The 17,716-nt window shown below is 43.1% G+C and overlaps 3 protein-coding genes across 8 annotated transcripts; all 3 read left to right on the top strand.

The window, feature by feature from the left end:
• The first annotated feature begins 382 nt into the window (after nt 1-382).
• Nucleotides 383-2,279, top strand: bcl10 (BCL10 immune signaling adaptor). Its single transcript, XM_056595829.1, has 3 exons — nt 383-633; nt 1,038-1,326; nt 1,794-2,279. The coding sequence occupies exons 1-3, from the start codon at nt 586-588 to the stop codon at nt 2,276-2,278; spliced, it is 822 nt and encodes a 273-aa protein (XP_056451804.1). The 5' UTR covers nt 383-585; the 3' UTR covers nt 2,279.
• Nucleotides 2,280-2,312: 33 nt separating this feature from the next.
• Nucleotides 2,313-16,258, top strand: ssx2ipa (synovial sarcoma, X breakpoint 2 interacting protein a). Of its 6 annotated transcripts, none has more exons than XR_008896263.1 (15): nt 2,313-3,090; nt 3,796-4,013; nt 4,122-4,289; nt 4,422-4,575; nt 4,870-4,945; nt 5,033-5,129; nt 5,316-5,415; nt 5,571-5,683; nt 6,073-6,222; nt 6,421-6,522; nt 7,981-8,103; nt 8,478-8,684; nt 8,831-9,698; nt 10,484-10,629; nt 10,883-10,973. XR_008896263.1 is itself a non-coding variant. In XM_056595826.1 (14 exons), the coding sequence occupies exons 2-14, from the start codon at nt 10,587-10,589 to the stop codon at nt 15,839-15,841; spliced, it is 1,806 nt and encodes a 601-aa protein (XP_056451801.1). In that variant the 5' UTR covers nt 8,967-9,606; nt 10,484-10,586; the 3' UTR covers nt 15,842-16,258. The 6 variants fall into 6 exon arrangements, 3 of the variants coding, with proteins under 3 accessions (XP_056451801.1, XP_056451800.1, XP_056451799.1); XR_008896264.1 differs by having other exon boundaries at nt 3,783-4,013; XR_008896265.1 differs by having other exon boundaries at nt 3,476-4,013.
• A 27-nt stretch (nt 16,259-16,285) lies between these two features.
• On the top strand, nt 16,286-17,698 carry LOC130386953 (guanine nucleotide-binding protein G(I)/G(S)/G(O) subunit gamma-5-like). The gene is made up of 3 exons (XM_056595831.1): nt 16,286-16,460; nt 16,884-17,026; nt 17,353-17,698. The coding sequence occupies exons 1-2, from the start codon at nt 16,290-16,292 to the stop codon at nt 17,007-17,009; spliced, it is 297 nt and encodes a 98-aa protein (XP_056451806.1). The 5' UTR covers nt 16,286-16,289; the 3' UTR covers nt 17,010-17,026; nt 17,353-17,698.
• Nucleotides 17,699-17,716: the final 18 nt, after the last annotated feature.

Genomic DNA, 17,716 nt, shown 5'->3' with positions numbered 1-17,716 from the left:
CCGCTCCACATGCATTCCGCGCGCACACACACACGCACACACACACACACACACACACACACACACACACACACACACACACACACACACACACACACACACACACACACACACACACACACACACACACAAACAAATAAAACGGCTACTTTAACCTTACTCTACATAGTAACAAACTGTTATTTGTTTTCTGAACAGCCCCATTCAAGTATAACTAGTGAATGCATTTTCACAATTTGGAGAATACATGCCTATAAAGTGTCACATTTTAAAAGAATAATATTCGCTTTGTTCACAAAGGATGGACGCAAAGCATTGGATATTATAATATTACTCTTGTGACGTTACAAATCTGACGTCATCGATCTGAGAATAAGGAAGTCCGGAGTGAGATTGCGGAGCAGAGGACAATGTCTATGCCGCGTAAAAGATTAGGCGTAGTCGTTAAACAACAAGTTAAACCACAACGATAATGCGAACTCTATTACTTTATTCTCGTGTTGGATTTGATAATAACTCCTAACTTGCGTAAGTTTCCGTTGATTACCCCGGAACACCTGAATTATTTACTTCAAGGGGCGAGGGATGGATGTTCACCTTACAGAAGATGAAATGGCAGACATTAAAAAAGACGTGAGTAGCTTTAGCGGGTTCCACGATATGGTTTACATATCGATTGAAACTAATTATTTACTCTAAGACCTTACTCTAAGCCCACATGCCCCCTGTGGGGGCATGCCTGCTGAAGTAGGAAATACCCCACTCAACCCTCCCTCCCTCCTGTGCATAGCAGCCTTACTGAAACCACTCTTTCCTCTTTTTGAGTGGGAAGTCGCTATTCTACATTGAGCTGGCCAATAAGGCCTAATGATTACAACAGTTGTAATCATTATCTTTCTTTACATTTATATACATTATCGTTGATGTTTCACTTAATAATAAAATAAAGATATAATCTATGTTTTGTATATTTTGAGAGGTCATAGCCCAGGCTGAGACCCTCCGTCCACTAAGTGGTTAGCTTCCTTTTCGTCCAGGTGCTGAACAAACTGAGGCCCTACCTGGTCACCAAGATCAGAGCCGAGCGCCACTTCGACTACCTGCGCTCCCGCCGCATCATGACGCGGGACGACGCGGAGGAGATGACCTCCCAGCCCACGCAGTCCAGGCGCGCCAGCACCCTGCTGGACCTCCTGAGCGACAACCCCCACGGGCTGGACGTGCTGATTGAGTCCATCCAGCTGTCCCGCTGCCAGAACTTCATCATCGCCAAGATCACGGACGAGGTCCAGAAGGCCAAGAACGAGAAGATCGAGGCGATGAAAGGTGATGCTGACTCCTGGCTGGTTGCTTCTGTCGGTGTGTTCACTTGTCAGGGTCAGGGGACGATGCAGGAGCAGCCTTTGTATCAATGAGAGGAGATGCACTTCATCGAATTACAGCGTCTTGCTATTTCCCATCTGTTGTCCCAGGGCAGGCACACTTATCAATATGATATATATATATAGTTATGTTGGAATACAACATATAATAAAACAATAATATTGTATTATTAATATGGTAATAAAAAGGTTTGAGTGGTAGTGTGGGAAATAAGTACTGCATTACAGTGTTGGCCCCCAGCCAGGGCTGCAGCCATGTTATGCGCAGTCCTAGAACACGTACCCTCTTTGTGTTCCCAGAGAGTGCACAGAAAGTGAAAGGAGAACAGAAATATGACATCAATGCGGTGTGAAAAAAGAATCGCTGACTTCCCTAACCCTCTCCCTCCCTCCCTCTCCTCCCCCCTTCAGCCGCCAGCACTCCTCCGACCGCCAACACCCTGAGCGTCCAGCGAGCCGCCCCCGGCGGCGGCAACGACCTCTCCAAGACGTTCTCCGAGGACTCCACCATGCTCTACCACCCGGATGGCGAGGGGAGCCCCGGCGCCTCGCTCCTCCCGGGGTCCCTCGAACTCAAGCCTCAGAAAGACGGCGGCGGCGGCGGCGGCGGCGGCGGCAGCGGCGGGGCCTCGGTGACAGGATGGGACATGCCGGCGTCCTCCTCCATGTCCACGGCGCCCTCCACCCTCCCCAGGCCCGGAGACCCAGGGGCGCCCGCCCTGCCAGAGGAGATGCTGGCGGAGGAGTCGTTGTCCCCGACCATGGACCACGACACGCTCCAGTGCAGCGGCGGCGCCGACCTGAACTTTCAGCCCCTCAGGTCGCGCTCCACCACCAGCCCCATGTATGCTGCCATGCCAGCCAAACAGCAAAACCCAAAACTGTTCCTGTCGTAACGCCCCCCCCCCCCCCCCCCCCCCCCTACACACACTTCAGTGTCACACATGTGTTGGAATGCACCACAATGCAAGTCGGGAGATGACCGTGTAGATTGCGTTGTATCTGTCTTCTCTTCTTTTAAACGTAATGTCCGACAGGTTGTGACCTATTTTATATGGAATGTTTAATGTTGTGCCTTTTTTAAATAAGGATGTTCATAACACATTGTGCCTTGTTAGCGTAATGCAGACATTGTCTCATAAGCTGCAAACATGTTTTGAATTTTTTCACTACAAAAAATGTCATTGCAAAAGTTTTATTTCATTATCAATGCTGCAATTGTTTATGATCTCATTATTTTATACTACAATAAACTCAGGAAACAATTATTGTATTCAATATGGGTATGTGTTTCGCAAACTGTCCTTACACAAATTGCTAACTAAAGGCTAACTACATACATTTGAGGAAGCACAGCGAAGACATCAATTCATAATACACTTCTTGAGAACCCCTAATTTCCTTTCCCTGTTGGTGTTTAATTGCAACCCTTAAAGTTGTATGCATGAATCTAGGCGTAATGTCCATTGTAAGGACATGAGCATTGCGTGTTTTGGTGTTGTCCTACTGTTGCTATTTGGAAGAATGAATGGGGAACTATGTTTTATGTTTTGGAAAAACTGGAATCTTTGAAGGTGACGCGAAGGAATGCCATGTCATCATATGGTGAGGACGGATGCAGCGACTACTCTGTGTGAAGCTCATAAGACCGTGGACAGGCTCCAGATGCAGAGAGGGACGGCGTGCTCCGACTGTCACATACAATTTGGTAGGTGACACATTTTTGTGAATTCTTTCATGGACATTTTGGTGTTTTATTCCTACATAATTTTTCAATTGATAGTTTAGATTTAAAGGGATGATCCCTTCCACCAAACTTCATTGAAAAAAGAAAATCACATATTAAAGAAATGTTGCATATTCCAGTTGATATTGGTAAGAAGAGATAATTGGAAGCACATGAAAAGGCACATAGTAGAATGAGCATTTGCTATTATATAATCTCTTGGTTTTTTGGACGGTGATATTGGAAATCATGTAACTGATAAATTCATAATTGACAATGTTTCATTGATTAACAGTAGTGTACTGTATGTGAAATCATAGGGTTAGTGCTGTGTGTATTATGATTGTCTCCACTATTGTCTGTGCAGCTTGTATTTAGAGTTCTTAAATCTGGAGATTTTTGGAGTAACACAAAGTTACAGCAGTCGACCCATGCTGGTGAACCTGTTTGATAAACATCAGAAAGAAAGGCATGTCAAGTATTCACAATACTGTAGATCTGTGAAAGGTCAATCCAAGTGTGTGGGTGTATATATATATATATATATGTACACATGCACATACACAGAGGAGGAGGCTGTGTTTGGCACACTTTAGGTTAAGGATCAGGGTGGTAACACGTCTAAGGTATTCTCCATTCTGTTGAGTTCTACCTGGTATCTCTTGTTTTGAAAGCCTGATTTTCAAGACTCGATGGAGGAGCCCCTTGTAGGCCCAAAGCCAGAGGGGAGGCCCCTGAAGGGCCATCACCGATGGAAGACAGACAAACAGGTCTGTGAGGTGGAGGACTTCAGGAGAAGGCTCAAGTACTTCTTCATGAATCCCTGTGAGAAATACCGAGCCAGGGGCCGTAAACCATGGAAACTAACATTACAAATTCTGAAAATTGCAATTATCACAATCCAGGTAAATACAGTGTGTCCAATCTATGTTTTTTTTTTTTTTTTTGCACATTGATTTCTTTATTAAAACTTTTGACAAATAGTTGATTATCTTGTCTATGTTTACCTCTAGTTGGTCTCTTTTGGCCTGAGCAACGAAATGATGGTCAGCTTCAAAGAGGAAAGCCTGCTGACATTCAAAAATCTGTTTCTCAAAGGATACAACGATCAACATCGTGGAATACACACACTTTACACTAAAACAGACGTCTATGACCATATTCACTATGCCATTGATAGGGTGAATAACATTTTAATTTCCATTACTATTATTATTCACTTTCGAAGGCATGAACTGCTCATTTGCTTTTGTTGTACATCTTTCAAAATCATCATAAAAAAATCATGTTTTTTTTTGTTGTTTTTTTTCCAGTACATGAATCTTGAGAATCTCACAGTAGGAAATCATGCCTATGAGAGGGTGGATGGCCTGTACACTCCTCTATCTCTGTGTAAAGAGTTCTACAGGAACAGCAGCATCTTCCCAGGAAATGAGACCTTTGACATTGATCCACATGTGGAAAAAGGTACCATAACATACAGTTATAGACAGTTACCTCTGAACCTATTCTGAACATGTACTGGCATGAAACGTTTTTACGAACAGAGGAACTGTATTGTAATGTGCTCACCAGAATAATCATATGCTTATTGTTGATAGGGGATATTTATAAAGAGTGATTCATGGCACAAATAAACCCAATGCTGTTACTTGTGACTGAAAGAGGAAGCCTTGTGTTGGGTAGCTTTCTGTGCCCATGTCTAGACAAAACGTCTTTCGATTCATTATTTACTCTTCGTTTTTCTGTTTACTTTCATAGTTTGTATAGCCATATATCCTACAATTGATACTGAAAGTTGGCCAAGACGTCTGACCTTCTCTATAGATTTCAAAAGGTGAGTAGTTTATATAATGGCAGAAATGTAATCACTGTTTTCTACTGGAGTGTAGCTTTATAATAATAATTGTATGTCTTTGTTCAGGCTGCTGTCAGTAAACATCTACCTCAAACTGAGAGCCATCAATCTGCAGACTGTGCGGCACAATGAACTTCCGGACTGTTATCTGTTCAATATAACGGTAGTTGACATGAGAAAGTAATGATTATGCTGACAGGCCATAATCAGGCCGCATTTATAACACAGTAATGTATATATATATATATATGTAATTTGGTATGTGGCTATTGAAATCCCTTATACAATGTTATTACAATTCACAAACCAAGAATATCACGGAAAAATGATGTTTTGTTTTTTAACACAGATCATATTTAACAACCACGCCCACAGCGGAAGAATAAAAACTGAAATAATCAATGATGTTGGAATTTACGAATGCAAAGACTGGAATGTAGCAGACACTTGTACGTTTTCAAATTTTTAAAAAACGCTTTCCAAAAAAGATTAACAAACAAACATTCGCCACACATATTTATAATAATAATAATAATAACTCATTTAAACTGCCATTGATTCAACCAAACTGACCGTTCCTCTCCTCCATGTTTGGTCTACCAAGCTGGGAAGAATGACTACATGCTCTTAATGCTGGATTCTCTGGTCATCATTGCCTGCATCACCTCTCTCATCCTCTGCTCACGCTCCGTTAAAAATGGCATCCAACTCCAGTTTGTGAGTTAGGCAGAGAAAGTCGATTCATTGTGTTTGCGTCACCAAGAATTGATTTGTAACAGTCAGACACTTTAATTATTGTTGGGGGTGGCCAATACAGTTGGTTGCAACCTTTATGGTTTCCGAAAGAAAGTTATATAAGGGCATTTGTGTCCAAACAACCTGCCAGTTAATGTGACCATCTTGATCAACTTAATATTAATACAAAGCAACAATCGGGTGATAGTGATATCAGCTGAAACATTAGCCTACAGCAGGCCTATTGATATATTGATTGCGGAAAAAGGTTAGCATATAAACGGATTCTACCCATTCCAAATAACAAAAATAAATGATTGATGTCTGAGCCTCTTAACATCATGTTTGGTGTATTGTTGTTTTTGTCGCAGGAGTATAATACGTTCTTCCAAACCTACTTCAGTAAGCCTGTGCCCTGGGCAGATCGCATGGAGTTTGTAAATGGATGGTACATCCTCATCATTGTGAGTGATACCCTTACCATTGCAGGGTCCATCCTGAAAATAGGAATTCAGACCAAGGTATGATTATTTATCACATTTCATTAATAGTGAGTGAAAGAGATTCATGTTCAGCATATGTTATTTACAGTCTATAATCATGGTTCGCTTATTAAACTAGGCCTACTCACGGGTTAACGTCTTTTAAAAAATTCTGTTTTTCATAATTTCATAATGCAGTTGTTTATCTTGATTGTATGTCTATATCTTTAATTACAGTTCCTGACCAACTATGACGTGTGCAGTATTTTGCTCGGGACCGCCACCATGCTGGTCTGGGTCGGGGTCATTCGCTACCTCGGTTTCTTCAAGAAGTACAACGTATGAACTCTTTCTTCATTCACATGCTGTTTACTCCCCATTCAATACTAGTGTATTACACTAGATTAGTCATGAAGTAGATGCTTGAGAAACGACAGTGAGCTCAGCCACATGTCTTTGCAGTTTTTCTCAGTCGCTTCGGTACATTTCTCAGATCAGAATTGAAATTTGCAAAACAGTAAGTGTATTTTTCAAAACAATTCGTACAAATAGCAAAACACCATGGATTTCATGCAAAGGCCAGTCTCTTGCTCAAAATCCTTAGTTCGATTCTCAAAAGTGAATATCTGTATCAATGAACATGTCAGTGCCATCAGAATGACAAGTCCTTGTGTCATTGTGTACGGATAAGGCAGTCAAATTGCTTAGTCATGTTGTCAATATAACAGTGTACTCTGGAGGGATGTTCTGATGTAAACTATGGCTACAATTTTGAAGACAATTATTGTAAATTGTAAGTTACACCTTAGTGTATGTGGGAGATTGGTTGCAAGAGACTGGACAAGATTCACATTTACGCTTTGACTGTTTGTACTGTAATTTGTTGACAGACCATGTCATTGCTAGAAAACATAGGACAATCTCCTTAGGGTAAACTGTGCATGCATTGCTGTAGGAATTACAGTGCACTCTTCCTACACCTCCTGACGTTCCTGCTGACTGTTGGGCCACAAATTCTTATTCTCACGCAGCCTCACTCCTCTTCCTCTTCTTCTCTCTGGCTATTGACCCTGTCCAATTCCTTGTCCTTCCATTGTCAGACAATGTAGCATTTTGTTGCCAGTTCATGGTTCAGGAGATGCACCTTTGAGCTATTTCAGTAAATCTGGTTGATTGTTGGTTGATCTAACACTTCACACATTTCCCTTCTTTAGAGAGGGTCGAGATTCACCTGGTAGCAATTTACCAATTAAGGACAGATTTAGAAAAAAAGTCTAATGGAAATGTATAGAAATATGCTTGACATATTTTGTCAACTTGTTCAACCATTTTGCATGTAAAGACTTATGCAATGAACTAATGCCTACATGCTATGGGGGTGAGACTATTCAATAGAGACCCATTACAATACATTTTGATCAACATGACATAAGCAATGGATAATGTAGGAAAGAGCAGAGAATTGTACATAATCATTTGCATGAATGTACCAAAGCATTTGCAACTTGCTCAAAGAAATGAGAAACTGCTTTTTTGATGTGCACAAGTTACACAATGATGTGAAGATTGAACAGGTAGTTTTGAGAATTTCAATTCTGATCTGAGAAATGTACCAAAAACTGCAATGAGCAGGTCAAAGATTTACTTACTCAAAGATGTCTACATGTTTTTGATCAAACCTTTAGTCAGGGTCTTGAACCCCCTTAACACGTCACAGTCCTGCTGCAACTTGTAATGCATTGTACTGAGACAGCGCCATCAATCCAGGGCCATTTCCATATCATGATGTTGTGCTAGATCCTCATCCTGACCCTGAGAGCAGCCTTCCCCAACGTGATCCGCTTCTGCTGCTGCGCCGCCATGATTTACCTGGGATACTGTTTCTGTGGCTGGATCGTGCTCGGCCCCTACCATGACAAGGTACGCCGATCGCACCCTAAAACCCCCCTCAGTTCTGGCGCGCATACGTGGTCATGCCTACGCACCACGTCAGTGGAACTCAAATGAAATGCTCCAAGAGAAGAATCTTTATTCATGTGTCACTCTTGTGTGTCAACACCCAGCTAAGAAAGTATAACGTCACGTGTAATGTATTATATTAAAGTGTGATATAGCTACGCCTAATCAAACATTACCAGGTGTGGAGAACCACTCCGAACGATTTGTTGAGACCCCATTTCAAACATAAAAGTGGTCATAGAAACAAACCATAGGACATCATACAATCAAATAACTGGAATAGAAGCATGCAGGATAGGATAACCTCAATGCCGTCCATCTGAATCTCCTTCCAGTTCCGGACCTTGGACAAGGTGACAGAGTGTCTCTTCTCGCTCATCAACGGGGACGACATGTACGCTACCTTCAAAGCCGTGAGGGACAAGACGTACATGGTGTGGCTGTTCAGCCGGGTCTACCTCTACTCCTTCATCTCCCTCTTCATCTACATGGTGCTCAGCCTCTTCATCGCCCTCATCACCGACACCTATGAGACCATCAAGGTGCTTTCCTCACCAGTCAACTTTGCTTCAGAGGCCGACGTCCTCTCTAGAGATATGCTGACACATGCTGCTTGAATGATATGTTATTCATTTGAACACTCATCTACTTCAATGTCATTTTTAATGGAAGTAATGTTGTTTTTTAGAGTTGCCAAGAAGACAAGGTGCCAGTGTCTGAGCTCCAGGCCTTTATAGCAGAATGCAGAGACCATCCTGAATCCGGGCGCTATCTGACTGATAACCAGACCGCTTCCTGCTGTGGCTGCTTTGGATGAACTGTACTCCGAGGCCCTTCTCAGAGATTACAATTATTGTATTTGCCTTGGTTCAAGCAAGTTGTCGTCATCAAATAGCAAACACATACCCGTTGCCTAACACTTACATTTAACTAAACATTTGATTTGTGTTACACAAATTATCAATTGTCATTGTAAGCTATAAGAATGGTGCTAGATAATCTTTGGATAAATTATGAGCAGTATGTATTATTATGTATATATTATTAGATATGTTCATGACAATTTATATTGATGACCAATAGGCGTTTGTGTATTTTTTTAGTAGTGATGAAAGTTACGTAAAAAAGTGACATATTTTACTAGCACACATTTGCACAAATAAAACTGACGTTCGGGCCACGCAAGTTATTCTTTCTTAATGCAAAGGAGTCGCAAAAGACTTGAGGCAGTGTCAGTAAAGTCGAGAACAACCTGTGTGTCTTTGTCCCATAACGTAACACCTGAGGGCGCTCCACATTTGCATAATCCTCTCGGTTGGTTCGCATCCAATGTGCTGTTCAGATATTGGTTGCTTGACAACATGGCCTCCAATGACAGAAGTGTTTAGATGGACGCCGACACGGGAATACACTTAAAAACAATCAGCGCTCTGCACCTTCATGATGTTTGCCGAACGAGTTAAGGTAAAACACGGAGTTTATGTTGCGGTCTCATGACAGTGTCAAATGATCTGCGACACAGTGCGAGTTGTGTGGCTGTGATTAAGGGACGGCAGGTGTGTTGGCAATACCATTTGTATTTGAATGATGGTTGAATGTCGTGTTCAATGTCGGACTATGATTAGAGTGAACGTGTTGTCCTGGTCCGTGTGAGCTAACGTTAACAGTGCTGTAGCTGTCCGCTGTTTATCGAACGGATGATAATGATGTACAACCTGACAAGGACAATTAACTAATGCAAATGCGTTCCACTTTGTCTCTGTGTCAAGGTAGGATGCTTTAATCGTATGACATAGTAAGGAGGACAGTTAAATCTCGTGATCTATTTTATGCCCTACTAAGGTCAGGGTTGTAGTAAGTAAAGTGCGTGTTTTCATAGATAACACATGGCTGCTGTGCTGCTCCAGAGATTAGAAAGCACGAGTTGTTTAAAATGTGTCCACACACGCTCGACATACCTTGTGGGAGATCCGGCAAATTAACATGACGCATGATTAGATATTAGATGCATCAGTTTGTTATTTATTCTACCCTGCGACTTTATTTTATAGGAATATAAACTTTAAATTTAAAAGTCCCTGTGCAGATAGTAGTGTAGACAGTTGTACAATATAGCTTTAGTGGGAGTGGCTTGGGCGATAACTAGTTTGTCTTGTTTTGACATGAATAGGTTGTTGGGTTCATAGTTGTGTAATAGCTTCTTTCTCTGGATCATTATTAATTACACTTTGTCCTGCCTAAGCTTGATCCACACACCCCTTTTACAACTGTCTGATAGTACAATCTGTGTTGAATGCAACCTCGATTATCTACCCCCTGATTATGTGGTGGCTTATTTCAGGGCTCTGATCCAGCGAGTGCCTCCAATCTGCTGCATAGCTCTTAATCCACCCCCAAGATCAGACTTAACTGATGACCGCGCCTGTGTCCTACACTTCTTTGATATGGGAGACTGGTCGAGGACTTCACCATTAGGTGTATCTATGGGTAAGTGGGTTGTGCCATTTGAACGCACCCATCACCAGGCTAGGTCGGAAATAGAAGGGTCCATGAGCTGTATTCCCAAATCGTCTCCATGTGCCCTATATATGTGTTCTCATTTCCAAGCTGTAACCCAATTCTGTAGCCTTCTGAGGTAGTGTCGTGGCAGTGTCATTGTTGTATTACATAATCAAACACATTTTTCTGTCTCTAAAGGCCAGCAGTGCAAACAGGCTTTTGTTTGCTCTCTCCTTTTTAGAGAACTCTGAGATCTCCAGTATATCACGGGTAACCCTCTCCTCGTCCAGACAAAACCACGATTCACTGTATTCCTCCTCTCTGCCGCTGTCCAAAAGCTCACACAATGTCCTGAGTGCCTTCTGCATCGAGGAGAACGTGCCACAATGCATTTTATACATCAACCAGGTACTTGCACCTGCACTTGCACTTCCTTATACACGTTTACTCCAATGCTCCGGTGCCTCAATACCCACCATTCCCTCATCCTCCGGCATCCCAGGAGCTGGTTTCGTTAGGCCTCGCCTCCATGTGCATCACAACGCCAGTGGAGGCCACGCTGAACTCCGTGCCCGCCCTGAACGCCATGTACGAGCTGCTGCAGGCGCAACGCCGCAGCCAGCGCTCCCTGGAGGAGCTCGAACGGGATCTGCTGAGGACCTCCAGCACCCTGGAGCACCTGCAGACCGGCAACTACAGGCTCAAGGTACCTTGGGTAGTGGGGGGGGGTTGTGTTTTAAAAAAAAAAACGCTGCCACTGCAATGTAATGTCAATACTTATCTGCTCCTGCCGGAATCCATGAATATCTTAACATTGATTTTTGTCCAAGGACGCAAAGGTGAACCCGCAAGGCCTGTGATAGCTGTGTTTCATAAAATGCATTGGACAATGTGTCACCAGGATCAGTTGGAACTACTGAAGAGGGAGAAGTCTGGACTACATGAGAAGGAGCGACAGCTGCAGCTTAAAATTGAGACCTTGCAAAGCTGCCTGAAGTCTGAAAAAGAGGAGGTTTGCATTTTCCAATTCTGTCATTTTCTTGGAATAGCAGTGTGCGTACACAAGGGTGCATTGGACTAATCTAGTTATTTTCTCCCTTGACAGATCCAGAAGCTCCAGAATATCATTGCTGGCCGTGCCTCCCAGTACAGCCATGACGCCAAGAGGAAGGAGAGGGAGTGTGTCAAGCTGAAGGAGCGCCTGGGTCAACTGCTGATTGACAAACGGGATAAGAAACTAGGTCTGCTAGCCGCCTGTCGACAGTCTCTTATCGTGTGGGTTGGGGGGTGTTTGTGTGTGTTCTGAATATTCTGATAAATTCTAACAGCTATAGATGTATTGAACTACCTGGGTCGTTCGGACGGCAAAAGGATCCAGTGGAAGACGGGGAAAGCTGGAACCAGGTAGCCTAATCAACATTATTTTTTGGGCAATTTATCCTGCGTCTGCCCTCTCTTGTCACAGCAGTTGTGACAAGAGCTTGCCATGTTTCTTATTCTTCTCCAGCCATGAGGGAGACATGTACAAGTCTCTGCTGAATGACTACGAGGCTCGCCAGCAGTCTCTGATGGTGGAGAACAGCGAGCTGAAGAAAGTCCTCCAGCAGATGAAGAGGGACATGATGTACATCCTGAGTCCACACAAGCCCTGTGCCAAAGGGTCGCCTGGAGACGACAGTCACGAGCGGGTACCCTCTTCTGATTGGTCGAATCCGTCAATGATATTTAAAAATGTGGTAGTTTATCTACAATAAAAAAAATAATCCTTAGTAATGCCTTACTTCGGAGTGAAGCTATTGATATTGTATTTAATCGGCATCTCGTCATTCATATCTACACCTGAACATTTTTAGTTTGTCATGAATCTTGTCTCCCCGGGGTGCTGTTGTAGGGTTTCCCTCCGGCCGGTTTGGAGGGGCAGGATGAGGTGGGCGAGTGCAGCAGGGAGAACCTGGACCAGTCCTGTGAGCAGGCCCGGGAGCAGCTCACCTACAGCATCAGGCTGCAGTGGAGGAGGCTGAAGAACCACATGGAGAAACTGGACAGCCAAGGTAATAATAATAATAAATTAAATTTATATAGCGCTTAATATGGTACTCTAAGACGCTTTACATATTGCCCTATCAAAACTATGTAAGACAGACTAGGAATAAAAGAAAGACAGAGGTTAAACATGAAGAATATGGTGGGAGTTAGGTGGGGAAGGCTAGTGTGAAAAGGTATGTTTTGAGGGCAGATTTGAAAGAAGAGAGGGTTGGAGAGACTTTGATGTGGGAGGGGAGTGAATTCCAAAGGGTGGGGGCAGCAACTGAGAAGGCCCGATCACCCCAAGTCCTTCGCTCAGTCCGTGGAACTTGTAGCAGGTTGGCAGAATTGAACCTGAGGAATCGGGAGGGGGCGTGGTGATGGAGGAGGTCGGCAAGGTAGGGGGGGGGCTAGGCTGTTGAGGGCCTTGTAGGTGATGAGCAAGATTTTGTAGTTGATTCTGTGTTTAATTGGAAGCCAATGGAGTTCACGGAGGACAGGTGTGATGTGTTCTCTGGAGCAGGTACCAGTGAGGAGGCGTGCAGCTGAGTTCTGGACATATTGACGTTTTTTGAGGACTTTGTTGTTGGTGCCGTAGAGAAGACCATTGCAGTAGTCAAGCCTGGATGAAATGAAAGCGTGGATGAGTGTCGCAGCAGCGGTAGTTGACAGGTTGGGGCGGAGGCGGGCGATGTTTCGGAGGTGGAAAAAGGCAGTTTTGGTAACATGGTTAACATGGGGGAGGAAGGAGAGAGTGGGGTCCAGGATAACTCCAAGTTACGGATTTTGGTGGAGAGGGTGATGGTGGAGCCGTCAATGTTAAGGGTGAAGTTCAGAGTGGAGTGAGTGAGGGTGTCGGGACCAATGATGAGGATTTCGGATTTGTTGGAGTTGAGTTTGAGAAAGCTGTTTTGCATCCAGGTCTTGATGTCAGTCAAACAGTTGGAGAGGGTTGAGAGGGTGGAAGGACTGATGGTTTTGGAGGGGAGGTAAAGCTGTGTGTCATCGGCGTAACAATGGAACCGGAGTCCATGGTGACGAAGGATCTGACCAAGAGGAAGCATGTACAGAATGAAGGTACTGCTGCGCGGTCCCACAAGCTAATCCCAACGCCTCGGTATGGTGGAAGCTTATGTGAGGCATTGACTTTCAAACATGGGGATTATATTATTCATCGGGGTGTTGATATGGTCAAATCCATATCCGCAACAAGGGTCAGCGGAGCCATATTGGGCATTGGAATTATCTGTATTCGGAACGTGAGGATTTCTCAATTATCATAATATCCTACCAGCACAATAACCCCTCCCAATCACGCAACAGTTTCTTATCTTTTATTTGTTGTCGCCCTAGTGTCCCTGGCCCAGACCCAGCAGCAGTCTGGGAGCGAGGAGGCGGTTCCCAGGGAAGTCCACGAGGAGGAGATGCAGAGGATGAGGCTGGAAGTGCAACAGGGCAAGGACTTCATTCACACCCAGCAGCAGCTCCTCCAGGTGGGCCATGCCTCGGTGTAACACGCGCTGCCACCACTTTAGACACCCACTTTTAGACTTTATAACGGGGCTTTTTCTCTATTTATTTTTCATATATTTTTTTATTTTGCCTTGCTTTTGTTTCATTTTACAGACTAGATACAAAAAGGCAATCGTTCATCATAGTGAGTTGATGTCAACCTGTTTACAACCAGCAATTGTAATGCCTATTGGGCTTGCTCTGCCTGCCTGCCTGCCCACCCCAACAGAAACAACTGAACTCCTCGTTCGACGATGAAACGGCAGCGCTCCTCAACGACTGCTACACGCTGGAGGAGAAGGAGCGCCTCAAGGAGGAGTGGCGGCTCTTTGAGGAGCAGAAGGGCAACTTTGAGAGGGAGAGGAAGAACTTCACAGAGGCCGCCATCCGACTTGGACACGAGGTAGGCCTACTATGGATCTCAGGTCGAGGCTGTAGTGCACGGCACTGGCCAAAGACACGTTGCCGCTCTAGGCAAGAGATCATTCCTCCAGCGTATTGTTGCCGTCATGTTGTGCTCCATGTGCAACCAAAGCCCCCTCAAGCGTTATTGGTCTATACCACTGGCACTAAAAACAGAAACCAGACCCCTACCGATGACTAAATATTGTCCCTTTGCTTACAGATTCTGCATTCATATGCAGCCATCTGTTCATAGATGACGCAACATATGACACACCTGCTTTATTTAACTTGCCTTCCAACCTGAACATCTAGTATGGACTGAAGCGATTCTATACATAATCTGTTTGCCCGTAGAACATAGTCAAACAATGCACTTGTTGACCTAACACTACGATAAATCTTTGTTCACATTGATCAGTGACAGTCACTTATTTTTTCTATTTGTGTCCTACAGAAAAAAACATTTGAAGAGGACCGGGCTGCCTGGCTCAAGAATCAATTTCTTAACATGACCCCATTTGTGGACCGAAAGAGATATTCCTTGTCTGACTCCCAGAGTGCCTTATCGATCAGTGAGTGATCACCTTAACTATACTGTTGGTTATTTTAAAACTGGTTGACTTGGACTAATATCTACCAATGGGCATCTTGGATAATTATAAATATTAACTGGATATATTGTGTGTGGGTAGGAAGTGAGCCAGAGTTGCAGCAGTCTTACACACCAGCCAAACTGACCAAGTCCTCCACCTACACCGAGTTCTCCACTCCGTATTCTTCCATCAGTGCTGGCCTGCCAACCACGACAGAACTATACCGTACACTCCACCTCATACAACCCGACACAAGGTTTGTTGCATCACTTGATTCGATTACTATTGTTATGAATTTTTATCTATAGCGATGATTTATTTTTGTCAATCACCAGATACTTCACCTTGATTAGTTTTTTACTTATGCATTCATATGCATGCAAATATTAAAAGAATGCATTTTATATTTGCTTAAAAAATGTTTCTAAATATTCCAGTTGAAACCAACTATTAACATATCAGTGTACCAGTATTGTTATGCTTTTCTCTGATTATAACGGCTTGTCTTTCTATAACTTTCTTTCAGACACTCGAAGCGAGGGAGCTGGCAAGAGCCCAGCAGCCCCATTCGGGCAGAGAACCCTTTTGGGAAATCAAAGCGCAGTGTCCGATGCAGAGACCCTTGTATCCTCTCTCTGGACAAAGATGGCGACAGCCCCATTTGAGGACACTGTATTTATGGAGTATAATTAGCAAATGGCTTGGCAGACTACATTTTATGCGCCATCAACACTGCCTCAGGATGCCACTGACTCGTTATTTTTTTCAAACATGGGTCTTCACCAAGCTTGATCACAAAGGAGAGCACTTTAATTATACGTTTGCTTTTTATCTTTTTCAAACTCTATTTGGGTATCAGCCAAGCACTTGTCTGATTAAGTTAAGAACACTCCGTTTACCCACCTTGGGATTTTGTTGTACTTCAAAAGACTTTGATTGAAAAGTGTTTTAGTGAAACTCACTGAGAAATATTGCTTATCTAAATGATAAGCAACGTGTGCAATAAAAGTTTTTTTTATTATCCAATTGTTTCACATACTTGTTGTCTTCCATGTATTTGCCCCCTAGTGAATTGTTCAAAGAACTGCACCCAAAGAAATAACCGGAATCCGGATGTCATCATCTTTTGCTTTTGTCCCCCAGACTTGTATCTCTTTAGCTAGAGAACTATCGCACCGCACAGCATTATATTTACCAGTCACCATGTCCAGTTCTTCAAATCTCGTCGCCATGAAAAAAATTGTGCAGCAGCTACGCTTTGAGGCGAGCATTAACAGAGTGAAGGTATTTATTGAATGATCTTAAATAACTGATACACCTGGAAACGATCCGCTAACTGGGCTAACGTAGGTGGGCGACGGCGTTAGCAGCTAACGCTGCTCGGGAAAAGAAGGGCGTGGGACTCGAAGGGAGACTGTTGATATCCTGTGGACTCTGATTGTCAGCACGATGAAAACCCATTTTAAAGAGTGTCGCGTTAACAATGTCTCGATACATTGTGGCGTGATTGACATCATAGATCGGTGTAATGCAGTATTTATGTACAGTCCTTGTGAAGCGCCCTAAGGCGCCCCCTGTTTGCACCCACCGAAATGATGAATCAACCGAAACGATCGAAATTGTTATCTACTGAAAAGTGTGCCCGTGTTTATTTTACATCAGTGTTCATATAATGTACTTGTGTTGATGTGTCACTTTCGTTTACAGGTGTCCCAAGCTGCTGCAGACCTCCAACAATTTTGCATGCAGAATGCTATGCAGGACCCTCTCCTGACCGGAGTGTCGTCCAGCACTAATCCTTTCAGACCACAGAAAGTCTGTTCCTTTTTGTGAGACCACTGCATTCATCGGTACGTATTAAGTCTTCTTATAGTCAACAACGTCTACACATTTTTATTTTCTTGCTTGTTAATCAATTTAATTGGCAAATTGTAAACTTTGCATAGAAATTCTAAGATTGTTTTTCCCATTCCATTTAGATATCTAATAAAAATGTAAGAACACTCATAAAAACAATGAACACCATTTTACTGGGATGGGGGGAGAGATAATCTTTGTATTGCTTCTTTGTGGAGAGGTTGGATAACTGACAATGATGGCATTCATAAATAAGTATGTCCTAGCAAAACGATATAGGTTATGTCTTACCGAAATATATTTTGTATTTGTTCCACAGGCCTTCTGTTAAGTGCTACAGGGAAAAGTTGACCTCAACACTGCTCTTCATGTCAAGCCATTATAATACTGCCACGTGATCTCTTTTGTGTCGATAAAGATGAAATCGTGTCAAAATTGCCATCTATTTTCAACCCGAGGAGAAGAAAGACGGTTTATTTTCCATGGCACAGTGTGATTTTTTTTTTCAATTAAATTATTGTGCCTTTTCTAACGTTCTATTTTAGCCATCAATGTTCTTGACTTTTTTGTATTTAAGGATTAAAATACATTCTTTACTACTCTCTCAAGTAAGCTGCATTGTGTGTCTTATCATTTATATTTTTACAATTAAACATTATTACGTTTCTCATGATAAATAGTGT

This window comes from Gadus chalcogrammus, chromosome 8 (genome assembly GCF_026213295.1).
Source record: "Gadus chalcogrammus isolate NIFS_2021 chromosome 8, NIFS_Gcha_1.0, whole genome shotgun sequence".
In the NCBI taxonomy this organism is placed as follows: Eukaryota; Metazoa; Chordata; class Actinopteri; order Gadiformes; family Gadidae; genus Gadus; species Gadus chalcogrammus.
The sequence above is the reverse complement of the archived record's forward strand: the minus strand, read 5'-3'. Positions and strand labels throughout refer to the sequence as shown.